Genomic DNA, 15,843 nt, shown 5'->3' with positions numbered 1-15,843 from the left:
AGGATAGCAGTCAAAAATCTTAACTACTAAGCTGCAACGCCTTTGAGTTTAAGCAGTTAACATCTTTTATATTAGCAAGAAATTTTAATTTGGAATGAGAGCAATAAAATCACAGTCACAGAATGTTGTATAAAAGCGCAAAAACCGTCGAGCCACATTCTTAAGACCACCATGTTTACAATAACTGCTTCTAACTTCGTTCGAGGGTAATAAAATATTACCAAAAATGCGAACAAAGTAACTGACATTTAGATACCCCTTATATGGGGTATTACAAAACTTACAGTCTTCGTATATCTTATATAACATTTCTGATAAAACATAACCACTGATAAAACTTTCTGATAAATCTTATATAACATTTCTGATAAAACATAACCACTGATAAAACTTGAAGTAAAAATATACTCCAATTTTGGCGCAATTTTCACAGTGAACTGCCGCCACTTGAGTTAAGCTGCTGACAAAAGTAAATGAGCGCAAAAGCCAAACAAAAAAATCAAGGGCGTAAATCAAGCCAAACCGGTCAAACGCCAATAAAGTCTATTAGCAAGAAATTTTAATTTGGAATGAGAGCAATAAAATCAATCAAAATGAAGAAGTGAAGCGTGAAAAAGTCAATTGAGAAGTCACAGAATGTTGTAGAACAAAAGCGCAAAAACGGTCGAGCCACATTTTTTAAGACCACCATGTTTATAATAATTGCTTCCAACTTCGTTCGAGGGTAAATGAATATTACCAAAAATGGCGAACAAAGAAACTGATATTTAGATACACCTTATACGGGGTATTACAATAGTTACAGTCTTCGTATATCTCATATGGTGTTGCAACAATTATGTTGCTAAACTATCTTTAAATTTTAGAACCGAAGTGTTTGAAAGTAGCAGGAAATAATGAAACATTTAAAACGCCAATAAAGTCTTCAAATGACTTATTATACGGTTGGCGCTTTGTCAAACTATTCCACTAACAGCTTGGAGAAAAAATATATCGACCAAAATTGAAGGATCAAATAATAAACATAACCGACTAACGTTGAACAGATAGCTCTCAAACAATCGGCGAGCGCTTGGATTTGATTCTAGCTTGAGCTTAGTGAGCCTAACATTAGGGGGCGCACTAGTAGTGGATTTGGATCGGGGGTAGGGTTGGGTTTGATGAGGGTCCGAAATGTCAATAAACTGCATTTGCACCATTTTCTCTCTTGTCAGCAGATTAATTGTTGTGATAAGCTTAATAAATAGTTTCATATTTTGAACGATGACTACTGATGATGCGAGCAACTAGTGGCCTCAAGAGACAACTCAATTTCTGGATACTATGCGAGCGTGGAAGAATTGCTTGTTGCAATGAACAATGACGTTGACTACAAAGCTCTCACTGGGAAACTCACGAAGGATTGGCTACATTGCTTGCTGAAAGACACTCTAGTGCATTTAAAAAAGCTAAGTCATATTCAAAAAACTGAATCTTGTTGATAGTAGAATAAACACTTTGAATGGAATTCTTGATGAACAAAAAATGGTTACCAAAGAAATAAAACAAAAGTTAACTGAGTTCAAAATCAAACCTAATGAAACTTACAAGACAAGTGAGAGACAAATTGTTAAGCCAGCCATAAACGATAACAAATTTTTACAACTGAAAATTATGGTGTACCGGAAAACAACGAAAAGTTTTCTAATGAACGTCTATTGAAGGACAAACAAACTATACAAAATCTAGCCAAAGAAATGGGCGTTCAATTAGCTATTGAAGATTGCATTCGATTAGGAAAGTATGATTCTAAGCAACCTCCAATTTTGGTGACGTGTCCGTCTATATGGGATGGTAGGTTATGCCTAAGTAAATCCACTGAAAGCAATTTACATGAACGCAAGAAGATTTTAGTCCTACCGGAGTTATCTGCAGCTGATAAAGAAAAAGAGAAAAAGCTGTTGAAGAAAAGGTTCGAAATGATAAGTGGTTGCATTGAACAAAAATTCAAGATACACAATTTAAAGCTACTTTACGACAATCAAGAGGTAGCTCTTGATTGGCTACAATTCTCAATCAATACTATCAACGTTTGGGGCATTGCTTCAGCTAAGAAACGAATACAGCTGACTATATTTTTATCTAAACTTTGTCACAGAGTTGTTTGCCTCACAGAAACTTGGCTTGATTCTGATTTTGACTCGAAAAGGACCTTCGATACTAACTAAACTGTAGCAACCATGGCTAACAGAGAGAAAGGTGCCCACGGAGGTGTTGCCATTATTCAAAGCCTTAATGTAATTAGCAATGTCAAGAACTGCTTCTCTGATAATTTTATTTGCACTGTTGAAGTAAAGACCGCTACTTATCCCATTCTTGTAGTATGTTTGTATATACCACCTGTTTGTATATACCACCTAACACAAGCAATTATCGTCCGACATGGAAACAAATATCTGACCCACTTGGAAGATATCTGCAACAATTCAATGGTAGAACAATTATTAATGGCGGTTTCAATGAGCCCACTGTTGACTGGGTCTCTCACATCAACATCTCATGATATCGAAAATTTCGTCGACTTTTTAATACAAAATAATTTTTCGCAGACAGTTCAGGACGGCATACACGAGGGTGATCATACGCTGGCCCTAGTTTTTGCTAATTTTGACGACCTTTATCTACCATTAAACATTAAAAAATGATTTTAGTGACCATTTTGGGGTTTAAATTTGCATAAACCTACCAGAGCTCAATACTCAAAAGAGCTCTAGCTTTATATTTCTTTCTCGTGACTGCTATTCTTTTATCAGTCATTATGTGTCTTCTAGTTGGTTTTCCCTAGCATTAGATACAAAATCGCTGAATTTTGTACCCTTTTTGAATCATCTGGATGATTTTCTTAGCAGTTATACAACTATGAAATGATAAGGAACAATTCACCATGGTTCAATTCGTCCCACACTATTCATGATTTGAATAAACGCAACAACATTGTTAGAAATAATTTTAAATTTCCTGCGTTGGTGGAAAAACTTAACAGAAATGTAGACGTGTCAAAAGAACTTGACACTGCAGTCTATCTGGATAATCCTGAACTACCAGGTGACTTTCTTCGGATGGCTACAGATAGTTTAAAACTTATGTCATGAAACTCTTTCAAAGCATTGCTGAAAATGCGACATACCCAAAATTATGGCAGAAAGCCAATATTACACCAACTTTTAAAATGGGCTCCAAATTCTGTATTCAGTCTTACTGTCGAATTAATAACTTGAAAAAATTGTCCCTAGTGTTTGAAAGAACTCTTTTTAAAACTCTATATCCTTTCGTTAGAAAGATAATCTCTCCTCGTCAATTCGGATTTACGAAAGGACGCTCAACGATAACTCAACTTATATTGTATCTTGATGAAATTTACAAAGCTCATGATAAAGATGATGTATTTTGCCTATATCTAGATTTCAGAAAAGCGTTCGATTGCGTCCAACACTCAATACTTTTGAACAAATCGGGACGCTTTGAATTTGGTGGAAATTTATTACGATTGGCAGCTTCTTATTTAACGAACAGAGAACAGTGTGTCAAGGCTGAAAGTTGTTTATCTTCATGGGCCTCCGTTCCAAGTTCCACAGAGATCGACTTTGGGACCATTGCTTTTTCTAGTATTCATCAATGACCTACCTTCCACTGGTTTGTCAAGTTTTTATCTCTTTGCTGACGATGGGAAATCATTGAATAATGATCTGCAGACTTTACAAAACTACGTGAAGTCTTATTTGAATTGGGCCACGAAAAATTCAATAATGTTTCCAAAACTCAATTTTTATTGGTTGGAAAGACATAGGACTACTGCTCTTGAAATATTGGAGGTGAAGTAGTTAATGAAACGTCCATATATTGAGAAAACTATATTTCTCTCTTCTGACATCACTCAAAAGAAATCTACGTCTTGACTTACCTCTTCAAACAAAGTTAACGATGTACAAATCATTCCTTTTGTCAACTCTCCTTTACGGATCTGAGATATGGTCTCCCTCCTGCGCTGAACTACAGAAATTAGAGTTTTCAAATTAAAAGTACGAAGTGGATTTGCTCATCTAACTCGTATAGAGACAATTTTAAAGTGTAAATTACTACCGATTCGCTGCAGTTCGAAGATCTAACAATGCTGAACCGAATCTTGACGGAAAAATGATATAAGTGCTATTTAACTCATCCAAATTCAATAATCAACGCTTGCGAAGCTCGTCCAAACCAATTTTGATTTTGAATAGAACAAGGAAATCTATATGTGAAAAGAACTTTCTGTTTAGAGCTGTGAGACTGGGAAATTTAGTTCAAACTCAACTTTTTTAATGTATTCCTGTCTTTTTAAAACTAAACTTAAAACTCTTTTACTTGCATTTATTAATGAAAAATTTCATTACAATCATTTTAGGTGTTTTTTCTGATTTCCTTTGATATGTAATGCCTCATGAAGCAATTAAGTCTTTTACTATTACTACTACTACTAATTGGACACGTAGAACCTCGCGTAACTCTATGGGAGCTGCTCAGTGACTAAATGCCCTTTGTTTAAAATCGCCAGAGAAAAAAATCGAATAAAAAGATCACAGGGCTAATATAACTGCTACAAACTTCGTTTCAGAGCAATTAATTACTGCAAGCAAACTATTCCCTCTTTTTTAAAGAAACGAGCAGGATTGTGGCGCTTGCAAGAAAGTGCACTTACATTTGGCCTGTTCTTCCAGAGATCCCTTCAAGTAGGTAGACATTCCTTTGACCCATTCGTCTTTGCTGATCAGAGAATCGTTGTCTTTGTCGAAAGCTTTGAAAACTGAAAAACAGGCACTCTTAGATTATTCAAATTAATATTCTTTCCTAGAATAGAATTGAGAAATTTACCGAATTCACAAAATATTAGTTAGATCAAAAACGCAAAGCTTTTAACCTGCTACACCATCGGATATTCTATTTCTCTTGTATACATTAAGCTCATTGATAATCATAGTTTCAGTCGCTAATGAACAACCCATAGTATAGTTGGAACTAAAAGTGCGCTATTACTAAAATTGTGCTACAACTAAAATTGCGCTAAAACAAAAGGCAACTTTCTCATTCGATAAGGTATTACCACATATGGATTTTTAATCGTTTGTTGCTATATAACAGCGTAACACTCACTTCTATCCATTAACATGTCATCAGTCATGTCAAATGTGTTGTGCAAGACGTCTCTGAATCGCATTCGGTCCATCTTCTCTGCATCACGTGAACATTTGGAAAACAGTTTCAGCAGATTTTCGACCTCACATTTGCTAACTAAATAAAAAATAGCCAAATGATTAGCCAACCTTGCAGATTGGGGATTTCTCTAGTTAACTACTATTCTGAAAGTATTGTTCAGTCTTATAGGTAAACTGTATCATTAGTATGTGAAAAAAGATGATGTGCAATTAGCATGTTGCAAATACAATTTTTAGCCGCTTTGAACATTAACCGAGGAAATCCAGGATCTACCTGTTCCATTCACCCTTTCATAAAATGCTACGCACAATTGCTACGCATATAACACCAATAGTACACGGTCAAACACAGCACAGGGGGACATAAGTCAATTACTCACATCGGACGCACGGGTCCTTAAGCAGCTTGTCTGCAATCTGTGATATGTTGAGTTTGTTCTGGATATTCTGCTGCATAATAACAACTGAAACTACGTGCAATAAACGTCATATATTTCGGTGGAATATTCGCATTCAGATTAAATTTCAACTGTGATTGCTCTCTCCCACTCTATGAATAAATAAAAGGGATCTTTTCCGTTTGCCCCCTCCCCCGCTTAGTGGGAGCATATTCGCACCCCCCCCCCCTAATTACACGTGCTCTGTAAATGTGTGGAGCAGAATATACGGGGGGGAAGGGGCACAAACGGAAAAGATATAATAAAACACAATAGAACGACAAATTTCTCGGATAAGTTTTAGCTTGCGATGCCGGCTTACTTTTAAAAGTTTTGCTATCTGCCATTTCAAGGATTCGCAGATTTTTCCAAACAAAGAAATATTTCGGTCGAACCTTCGCTTTCAGATTAAATTTGGCGAAGCTGTCTGAGAGATAGGACAGGCCCTTGCGGAATGGCTCTCAAAATAATGTTGTTAAATTGGTGTTGAACTGCCGAAATTTGTCCTGGAAGTCTTATCATTAGGTCCGAAGCATCCAAGCAGAGACAAATTTAATGAAGTGCCTATGTGCGATTAGTTCGTGAGTTTAGGGAGAACACTGATAGTGAAAAGTTATGTGAAATAGTGTAATATCCGTGCACTGTTTACGGTTACGGTGTGGGTTGGATGTTATTCTTAAGCACTTTAAACCTCGGGAGATACTGAGGAAAATTTTCCAAGTTTCACACTTGAATTTAATTGAGCAGATGTATATGCACAATCAGTTTAATACAAAGTTAGAACTATTGCTTGTAAATATTAGAAGTTTTGTGAAGATGAGAAATGTAAAGCAATTAAAGAGAGGCAGCTCGCTTGTGTAAGGTTTTGTTTTTAATATGTTCTTTGGTTTCAGTCCTATCAATGGTTAGTTAATCTTAGGTTATTTTTACCCATTTTCGTTAATCTCTATGGGATTTTCTCATAGTTATTTTCTACCGCACGGGTCCCTGTTAGTTAAACTAACAGATAACAGGTTTACCTGCTTGACGAATCCCGTCATGAACAAACATTCCTTGACGTGTCCCGTCAAGATCAGATTCGATGCTGATTCCCATCATTATTTATGATGCTTTCTCTATATTGTTAAAATCCGGTTTACTATTAGTAACCATCTCTTTTTGTTCTCCTATTTGTTTGTGAAAATTTCGAATTATGCGTTAAATATGTAATTTATGAGCATGTCATACATTATGGTTCACTATACTACCTCCCTCTTAGAAAAATGTGAGTGTTCCACTCACTCACACATCAAGAGTTTCAAATGTCCATTTTCGAGTTCATGTATTCTTGTGCTTTTTCAATGCCGTACTTGTCATAGATATTACGGGCCTCCTCGTCTTCCATAATTTTCTTTGCTTGAAGAATGATTTTGAACATGTCCTCACGACCACCCTTGTCCGGATGACAGAGCATTGCCAACGTTTTGTAATGTTTCTGGATAATACTGGTTGTGGCCCCCTGTGGCAGGAAGAGAAGTTCATAAAAGTTTGGAAGTCGACTGAACGGGCTATGCGCGTTGATCGCCTCCAGCCTCCTCTGTATGACCTTCTTTGAGGTTTGCTCTGTTTTTACTCTACCCCTTAGCTTTCTATTGTCTATCTCGGCATTCTCCAACTCCCGAGCTAAGCACTCCCGCTCTTTCACCAGAGCGATACATTCCCTTGTTTTTGTTTCGGCTATATTTGTAACCTCCTCCAACACTTTCTTCAATGTTTCAACCTGCCTCCTGCAGGACTCCCGCTGATTCCCAGCGTATTCAAGTTGCCGTTCGGTCTCCAGCAATTGATCGCCTAATCTTTGACTTTCAACTTTTAACTGCCGGAGCTCCTCTTCAAGCCGAGCCCCGGCTGTTCCCAGCATTTCGCTGTTGTCAATCTTCATTTGTTGTTCCTCGATTCTGTGTTGCATCTCACTAAACTCCCCAACGCTAATTGCGGCTCTATCCACTATTTTGGGTGGTTGCAGCTGCGTCAGTGGCACCACGTACCTTTTGTTTGAGGTTACTCCAACAATCCGATACACTTGGTGCCTGACTATTGACATGACCTCGAACAACTCGGGTAGATAGTAGCAATAATCACCAACTTTTGGTTCTGCCATTCCTACATATCATACATGTAAATTAGTCTAATGTATCAATCTCAATTTCTACTATATCTGGTACAGATTCTGCCTTTTTTGCTTTTATAACTACGATGTTTGTTTCACCATCACACCGTTCAACTGTCCTTTTTCTTGTCACTTTTTGTTCCTTTGTACGTTGTTTTAGATGATGAAAATAACCTAGTTCCCCCATTGGGTTAATGGGTTGCAGTGCAATTACAAGATTGGTGCCACTGCGTAGCATATCGATCGAAAGAAACACGCGTACCAAACAAAATATGATTTTAGATCCAATAAAAATAGTCATCAAACTGATGGTAATTTCCCTGGCCACATGCCAGATTTTTTTCACTTCTTTACCCAAGTATTCAAAAATCAGCAATTCATGCCACTGATTAATGTACTTTAAGTCCGTGTTGAAATACTCTAGAGTCTCATGCTCATATAAACCTCCTTGTCCCAGGAAAACTTCTCTTCCTGTTATCGTCTTTCTCGAATGCCTTAACCTTTGGGCCCTTTTGCTAAGTTCCAGGTCCCTGTCATTGAAAATTCCTTCCATTGGCGCCGAAGTTGACCAATTGACATTAACTCTATAATTAGGCATATCATTGGGTTTTTCAATTAATTGTATCCTTCGCCCATATGTTATCCATGACCCATTCTGCAATTCGAGAGCGTTCGGGTACATGGGGTTGCAATTAATCAGTGTGAAATTTCTATAGAATACTCTAGAAATGGGGTTCATGTATCTAATTACTTCTGAAGTATTGTCAGAAAACACCCTAACTGGTACTTCCTCCGTACAAAACTGATTTTCGACAACATGTACGATTACTTTAGCGCACCTATGGACATAAAGTATTCCTCCCGCTCTTTCTGCGTGTGTACCCAGAGCGTTTTGTTGACTTAAGAAAAATTGGTGTGAATTTCCGTTAATTGATGTCGTTAGAATCATAGCTCTGTGCAGTTTTTCTATGTGACAATTTAATAACTCTATTTGTTTCAGGTTTTCAAACATGCCTCTAAAATCCCACACAAAAAATTGGTCGAGTTTTATGTCCCTGAGATCTGTCTCAGATATATCTGCAGTTGAAAAATTTTGTTCCGTGGCCGTCAACTTTTCCGTTGTGTAAAACAAATTTCTGTGATTTGTTTCAAAAAGCAGAAAATTGTCTATATGTTTTGTCTTGTTTTTCAACTGGACAACTAAATTTCTTTTTTTTGTCTAATTTGCTTGTCAAGTACTTTTTGTTTCCAGCGCGGACTATTTTTGCTGTTATCGAATCTGAAAATTTAACGATCGTTAAGATGTTTGGTTTTTTGTCTTGGTCAAACAGGTATTGTACTGAATCTATTTCAAATGTGTCTCCTTGATATAACAAGGTCTGCTCCTGCTTCAAAGGGTCTTTAAAATATAACCATGTTCCTTCATTTGCGTCCCTAGTTTCAATGAACAAAGTCCCCATGAAAATTTCAGCATTTATCATAATGTTACCTTTCTGTGTTTCACCTTTTGGATTGATCCAATCCACGGGGTAGACATAATTCACTCCTTTCTCATCTCCGCCTTTCATGAAAGTTTTTGATATCTTCTGAACAAATTCAGCGTCGGTTCGGTCAACATTCATCTCGTTGAGGACTTCTTTGGGAGCATTGAATTCAAAATCACCAAGATCCGGTAACCGTGCTTTGTGTCCCTGCCATAGATCTTGACAGACTGACTCTTTTATTGGGTAAAACGTTGGAATTATTTGTGATTTTTCGTTTAAGTAAGTTGCGTCGTCATACCAACTACTTTTTTTCAGCACAGTTACCGTATATGCAGCCCTGTACATGCAGTATTTTAGTTTACTCATGCTGCTTTTGGCGTAGATCAGTCCTCCTTTGTTTACCTGCTCCTCATTTATATGTGACGTTTCACATTTTGTCGGTTCCATCATTGCAAATTTGTGCGTCTGTAGAATGTTCTCAAAATCATACCCCACAATCTCCAAGGATTGTTTAAAAACTTAATATGCTAACCAACTGAAGAAGTTTCCAGTTCAGCTGCACGATCCAATGTGGGTTCCACGCCCTCTGCATTTTGTCGTATCACCTTTTTAAAAAAATACATCATTATCAAATTTTTCATCTGAATCGTTATCCTTGAATAAAAAATAGTGTTTCAGTTTCCGTGGTCTTGTTATTCCCGACGCACTTCTTGTCTGATATCGTCGTTCGGCGAAATTTTGCGAAGTAGAAGCCGTGCTCCTATTTGGAAATTCTTCGCCTTCACTCCTTTCGGATGTTGACACCAAACTATCCCGCCTCTGCTGTTTGGCTACTTTGGGCGCAGGTATCTTTGTGCTTCTGCTCTTATTGCTGGTGTTAGTATTTATTGATGTTCTTGTAATCCCACCCGTAGGTGTTTGAAACGATTCGTCTTTGACTGTCTCATTGTGAGTTTCAGTATTAGGATTAATTTGACTAATATTTCCTTCAGGTTGAACTTCTCTTATTTCTGTGTCATTCAGTTTTGGGGTCACCACTTCAATTTCCACAAAGTCATTGTCCTCCGTAAGGTTGTTTTGTGTTATTCTCGGTTCAATCTTTCCCTTCTTAGTTTCTTTTTTATCAGTGGTAGCACTTCTACTGTTAAAACGTTTGAGTCGATCGTAGTGGACCTTTTGTTGATTTTTTGTTTTCACATCCTCAATAACAAAGTTCAGATCGTTCATTATTTCACGTATTACCTGCGGTCCGCTGTAAAAGGATTTAAATTTCTTTGTCTGGCCAGTTTTTATTGTGCGGTTGAACACCATTACTAAATCACCTACTTCATATTGTGGTCCAAATGTGCTACGGTCATAGTAGGTTTTTTGTCTTTCTTGCTCCACATCGATGCTTTCCCGTACCAGCTCATGGCACGTTTGTAGTTCGTCTTTCAAGCAACCAACGTAATCACTCAAAGTTGGGTAGATTTTGGCTTGTATTGTTTGATACATGCAATCAATCGGCAGCGCGCATTCGTCCAAAAAGGAGGTAAAAGGGGCTGTACTTCGTAACAGAGTGAATTGATGATCTGTACGCCATCATTACTAGCGGAAGGTAGTCGCTCCAGGTGTTGTGATGCTCACACACGTATTTTGCAAGACTCTCTTCGATTGTGCGATTGGTGCGCTCTATCATTGCGTTTCCTTGAGGGTGATAAGCTGTGGTTGAAGTCCTTTTAATTCCCAGCTCTTTACACATGTTCTTGAAAAGATTCGACATAAAATTACTGCCCTTGTCGCTATGAAGATTTGCCGGACAACCAAACCTTGAAACCCATACGTTTACAAAGGCCTTAGCTACCGTTGAAGCTTCTTGGTTGCTCATGGGAATTGCTTCATACCATTTTGTAAACTGATCTCCAATTAACAGAATGTATTTGTTCCCGCCGGACTCGGGTAGAGGTCCCATGATGTCTAAGGCAACTTGCCAGAACGGATGACTTGGTTTCCACGTTGTCAGGTTGTGTATGTGTTTCTGGTGTGGAGATTTCTTTTGACAGCATTCTTCGCAAGAACTTACCCACTCGTGGACATCTTTTTTCATCCCGGGCCAGTAGAATCGTTCTCGAACCCGATCAAATGTCTTGGACATACCAAAGTGTCCGCAATGTTCATGAAGGAAAGGTAGAATTTCTTTTAAAAGTGATCTCTGAATGACTATTTGTGTTAAGTTATTAAATTCGTCAATACGTTTCTGTCTCTTGATTAGATCATTTTCAATCGGTAAGTTTCTGAAATCAGTCCAAAGTTTCCACAGTGCCCTAGAGGCTCCTGCCATGTGTTTTCTTTGAGGGCGTTTCCCGTTCTCAATCCAATTTCTCAGTAAAATGAGGTCGGCTGCATTTTTCTGATGTTCAACTTGTTGTTCAACAGATTTCCCTAGTCCAATGGACCAGATATTTTTTTCTTCCGTATTTATTTGGTTCACTTGATCGCAGTCTTTGACTTGGTCTTCAGTCTGTGGGACTCTCGACAGACAATCCGAGTGAGGGATCTTTTTTCCCGCTTCGTGTTTGATTTCAAATTCAAACTGTCCGAGCTTTTCTATCCATCGGGCCAATAATCCGTCTGGTTCCTTAAAACTATATAACCACATGAGGGCCCTATGGTCAGTAACAATTGAAAATTTTTGTCCTAGAAGATAATTTCTGAAGTGTTGAGTAAAATAAACTATTGCAAAAAGTTCTCGTTTTGTCGCAGAATAGTTTCGTGACTTTTGCTGAGCGTTTTGCTTGCGTAAGCAATAACTCTTTCACCCCATTGTTGTCTTTGGGAATTGATTGCGCCAATGCCAAACAAAGAGGCGTCGGTGGTTAACGTAGAGGGATCCGTGTCATTCGGATAACCCAAAATTGGTGCTTTCTGTAAAGCTTGTTTTTGTTGTTCAACTGCTGATTCACATTCCTTGCTCCAAGTAAAGCGTTCTTTTTTGTTTAATAGCTTATAAAGCGGCTCTGCTATTTTTCCGAAATCTTGTATGAATCTTCTGTAAAATCCTACTAGTCCTAATATACCTCTCAATTCTTTTATTGTTCGTGGGCTTTTCATTTTACTGACTGCCGCTACTTTCTCCGGATCCACTTCTACGCCTTTATTTGATACAATCTGTCCCAGGAAATGAATTTTTTCCTGAAAAAACCTGCATTTTGAGCCTTTTATTTTCAATCCAGCGTCTTTAAGTCGCCCAAGTACGAGATCTAGGTGGTTGAGATGCTCCTCAAAGGATCTACCGAAGATGATTATGTCATCCAGGTATACTAAAGCCACTTCACAGGAGAGTCCCGACATGATCAATTCCATTAAATTTTGGAAAGCTCCTGGCGCTGACGCCAAACCCATGGGTAGTCTCTTCCATTTGTAGAGTCCCATTGGAGTTACAAACGCTGTCACGTTCTGTGGCTCTTCATCGAGTGCCATTTGAAAATATCCCGATGTCAAATCGATATTGGAAAAGTAACAATTTCCGTCTAGAGAATCAATAACGTCATTTATTCTGGGTAGCGGCCAACTGGTTTTCTCGATTTGTTTATTCAAACCTCTGTAATCTACAACTAATCTGTAGCTGCCATCTTTCTTCTTCACCAATATTGATGGCGCTGCCCAATACGAATGGGTTGGTTCAATTAATTTTGCATCCTCTAGATCTTCGACAATTTTTTTCATTGCTTTTCTTTTATCAAAACTCATACTGCAATAACTTCTTCTGAACGGCTGTGCATCTTTGTTGAGTTTAATCTGGTGTTTAATTTTGTCACAATATCCTAAGTCATTTGAGTTTCGAGAGAAGACTTGTTGATGTCTCGTGAACAATTCCTGTACTTTCTCTTTCTGCTGGCCATTTAGTTTAGAGCCTTCCAAGTTTGCGTGTTTTCCCATTTGAAAAGTTTCCAATGTTTTTGGCTTATTTTGATTTGTGAGAATTCCATTCACAACTAAGTTCTGTTTATTTTCAAAGTAAGTTCCCAGTTTAGTGCTTTTATACACGGTTACTGGTGCGTCCGTCCGTTAGATTTAACACTTTTATCAAACTCCAACCATCTTCCATTGATATCATACAGGCGGCTAAAAACAATCCAGTCTTTAATTCAAAATCTTCAATTGCTTCCACTAATCCTTCCACTCCCGGAATTTCTTCTCCGTTTTCATCAGCTAATCTAATTTTCATTAGACTTTCGTTTTTACTCTGTATATAAGTGTTTTGTCCCGCAATTGCAAAACTTGAACACCTTGCGTTTTCTCTGTGGTGAGCGGTATTGAAATTTTAAAGTGAATGCTATATAGTTTCTCTTCGTGTAAGTTCAATACACATTTATTTAAACGTCGGCAAAACGACACGCCAAAAATGGACGTGAGACACCAAGGGATAGAGGGGTTAAAAATTTTGAGAGACCTAAAACTACTAGCAGCACCATTTGATAAACTTTGTTTCAGAAATTAGCTCAAATTGCTAAATATTAGTTCAAATCATAATAGATCAGAAACGCTAAAATATTAGTTCAAATCATTTTTTTGACTAGATAATGATATATAGCGCAAAAAACATTTTGTGCATGACAAAACAAAATTTGGAAAACCTCTACAAGAGAGATACTTAGGGTTAGAGCAAATTCGAATACCCCTAAAAATACAAAACATGGCCAAAATCGAAACATCCGGAAGAGGATGAAATTTATTTCAGATGTAAAAATGAGTTGTAAATAGGCTCGTTATTGTATACAGGAAAGAATTTCCAATTGAATTTTTTATTTATCAGACTCAGGTCAACAGGTTCACAACCAGCAAGGCTTTCTGGCCTGGCAAAGGTACATAACAAAGATACACCTTTCCGAACTGTTCTTTAGGTACCTGGTAGCAGTTACGAAAAATTAAACAGATTTCTGACACCATTTTTCCAGAAATTTTAGAAATTGCTCGAGGAGAACACTTAACTATTAGTAAGTTTCTGAAATCAGTCCAAAGTTTCCACAGTGCCCTAGAGGCTCCTGCCAAGTTTTTTTTGAGGACGCCTCCCAATCTCAATCCAGTTTCTTAGTATAATGAGGTCGGCTGCATTTTGTCTGATGTTCAACTTGTTGTTCAACAGATGACCAAAGGACCAGAAAATTTTGTCTTCCGTATTTACCTGGTTCACTTGATCGCAGTTTTTGACTGGGTCTTCATTCTGTGGAACTCTCGACAGACAGTCTGCGCAAGGGATTTTTTTCCCGCTTCGTGTTTCATTTCAAAATCAACTTGTCCGAGCTTTTCCATCCAGCTGGCCATTAATCTGTCTGGTTCCTTAAAACTATGTAACCAAATGAGGGCCCTATGGTTGGTAGCAATTAAAATTTTTTGTCCCAGAATACAATTTTTGAATTCTTGAGTGAAATAAACTAATGCAAAAAGTTCTTGTTTTGTCGCAGAATAGTTTCGTTGACTTTTGTTGAGCGTTTTGCTTGCTTATTCAATAACTATTTCACCACATTGATGTCTTTGGAAAATAATTGCGCCAATCCCAAACAGAGAGGAGTCGGTGGTTAACGTACAGGGATCCGTGTCATTCGGATAACCCAATATTGGTGCTTTCTGTAGTTCTTGTTTTAGTTGTTCAACTGCTGATTCACACTCTTTGCTCCAAGAAAAACGTTCTTTTTTGTTTATTAGCTTAAAAAGAGGCTCAGCTATTTTTCCAAAATCTTGTATGAATCTTCTGTGAAAACCAACTAATCCTATATTGCTCTCATTTCTTTTATTGTTTGCGGGCTTTTCATTTTACTGACTGCCGCTACTTTCTCCGGATCCATTTCTACGCCTTGATTTGATACAATGTGTCCCAGGAATTGAATTTTTTACTGAAAAAACCTGCATTTTGAGCCATTTATTTTCAATCCAGAGTCTTTAAGTTGTCCAAGTACGAGATCTAGACGGTTGAGATGCTCCTCAAAGGATCTAACGAAGATGATTATGTCAACCAGGTATACTAAAGCCACTTCATAGGAGAGTCCCGCCATGATCAATTCCACTAAATTTTGGAAACCTCCTGGCGCTGACACAAAACCCATGGGTAGTCTCTTCCACTTGTAGAGTCCCATTGGAGTTACAAAAGCTGTCACATTCTGCGACTCTTCATCCAGCGCCATTTAAAAATATCCCGATGACAAATGGATATTGGAAAAGTAACAATTTCCGTCTAGAGAGTCAATAACGTCAATTAATCTTGTAGCAAGCGGCCAACTGGTTTTCTCGATTTGTTTGCTCAAACCACTGTAAACTACAACTAGTCTGTAGCTGCCATCTTTTTTTTTTTACCAAAATTGATGGTGCTGCCCAATACGAATGGGTTGTTTCAATTAATTTTGCATCCTCTAGATCTTCGACAATTTTTTTTCATTGCTTTTCTTTTATCAAAGCTCATATTGCAATAACTTTTTCTGAACGGCTGTGCATCTTTGTTGAGTTTAATTTGGTGTTTAACTTTTTCACAATATCCTAAGTCTTTCGAGTTTTGGGAGAAAACTTGTTGA

At 37.7% G+C, this 15,843-nt stretch overlaps 1 protein-coding gene across 1 annotated transcript in view; it reads right to left on the bottom strand.

Annotated features, from left to right (window-relative positions):
- LOC142348344 (calaxin-like) overlaps window positions 1-5,695 on the bottom strand; it is a 29,785-nt gene extending 24,090 nt beyond the window's left edge. Inside the window, exons 1-3 of the mRNA XM_075399658.1 lie at window positions 5,609-5,695; window positions 5,167-5,304; window positions 4,715-4,819 (exon numbers count right to left, since the gene is read on the bottom strand). Coding sequence (XP_075255773.1) covers window positions 4,715-4,819; window positions 5,167-5,304; window positions 5,609-5,684 — 319 coding nt within the window. The 5' untranslated portion in view covers window positions 5,685-5,695. The remainder of the gene's footprint in view (window positions 1-4,714; window positions 4,820-5,166; window positions 5,305-5,608) is intronic.
- Between the last annotated feature and the right edge of the window lie 10,148 nt (window positions 5,696-15,843).

Source organism: Convolutriloba macropyga, chromosome 10 (genome assembly GCF_964194025.1).
Source record: "Convolutriloba macropyga chromosome 10, txConMacr16.3, whole genome shotgun sequence".
NCBI classification, from domain to species: domain Eukaryota; kingdom Metazoa; phylum Xenacoelomorpha; order Acoela; family Convolutidae; genus Convolutriloba; species Convolutriloba macropyga.
Note: the sequence above shows the minus strand (reverse complement) of the source record. Positions and strands in the feature narration are given on the sequence as shown.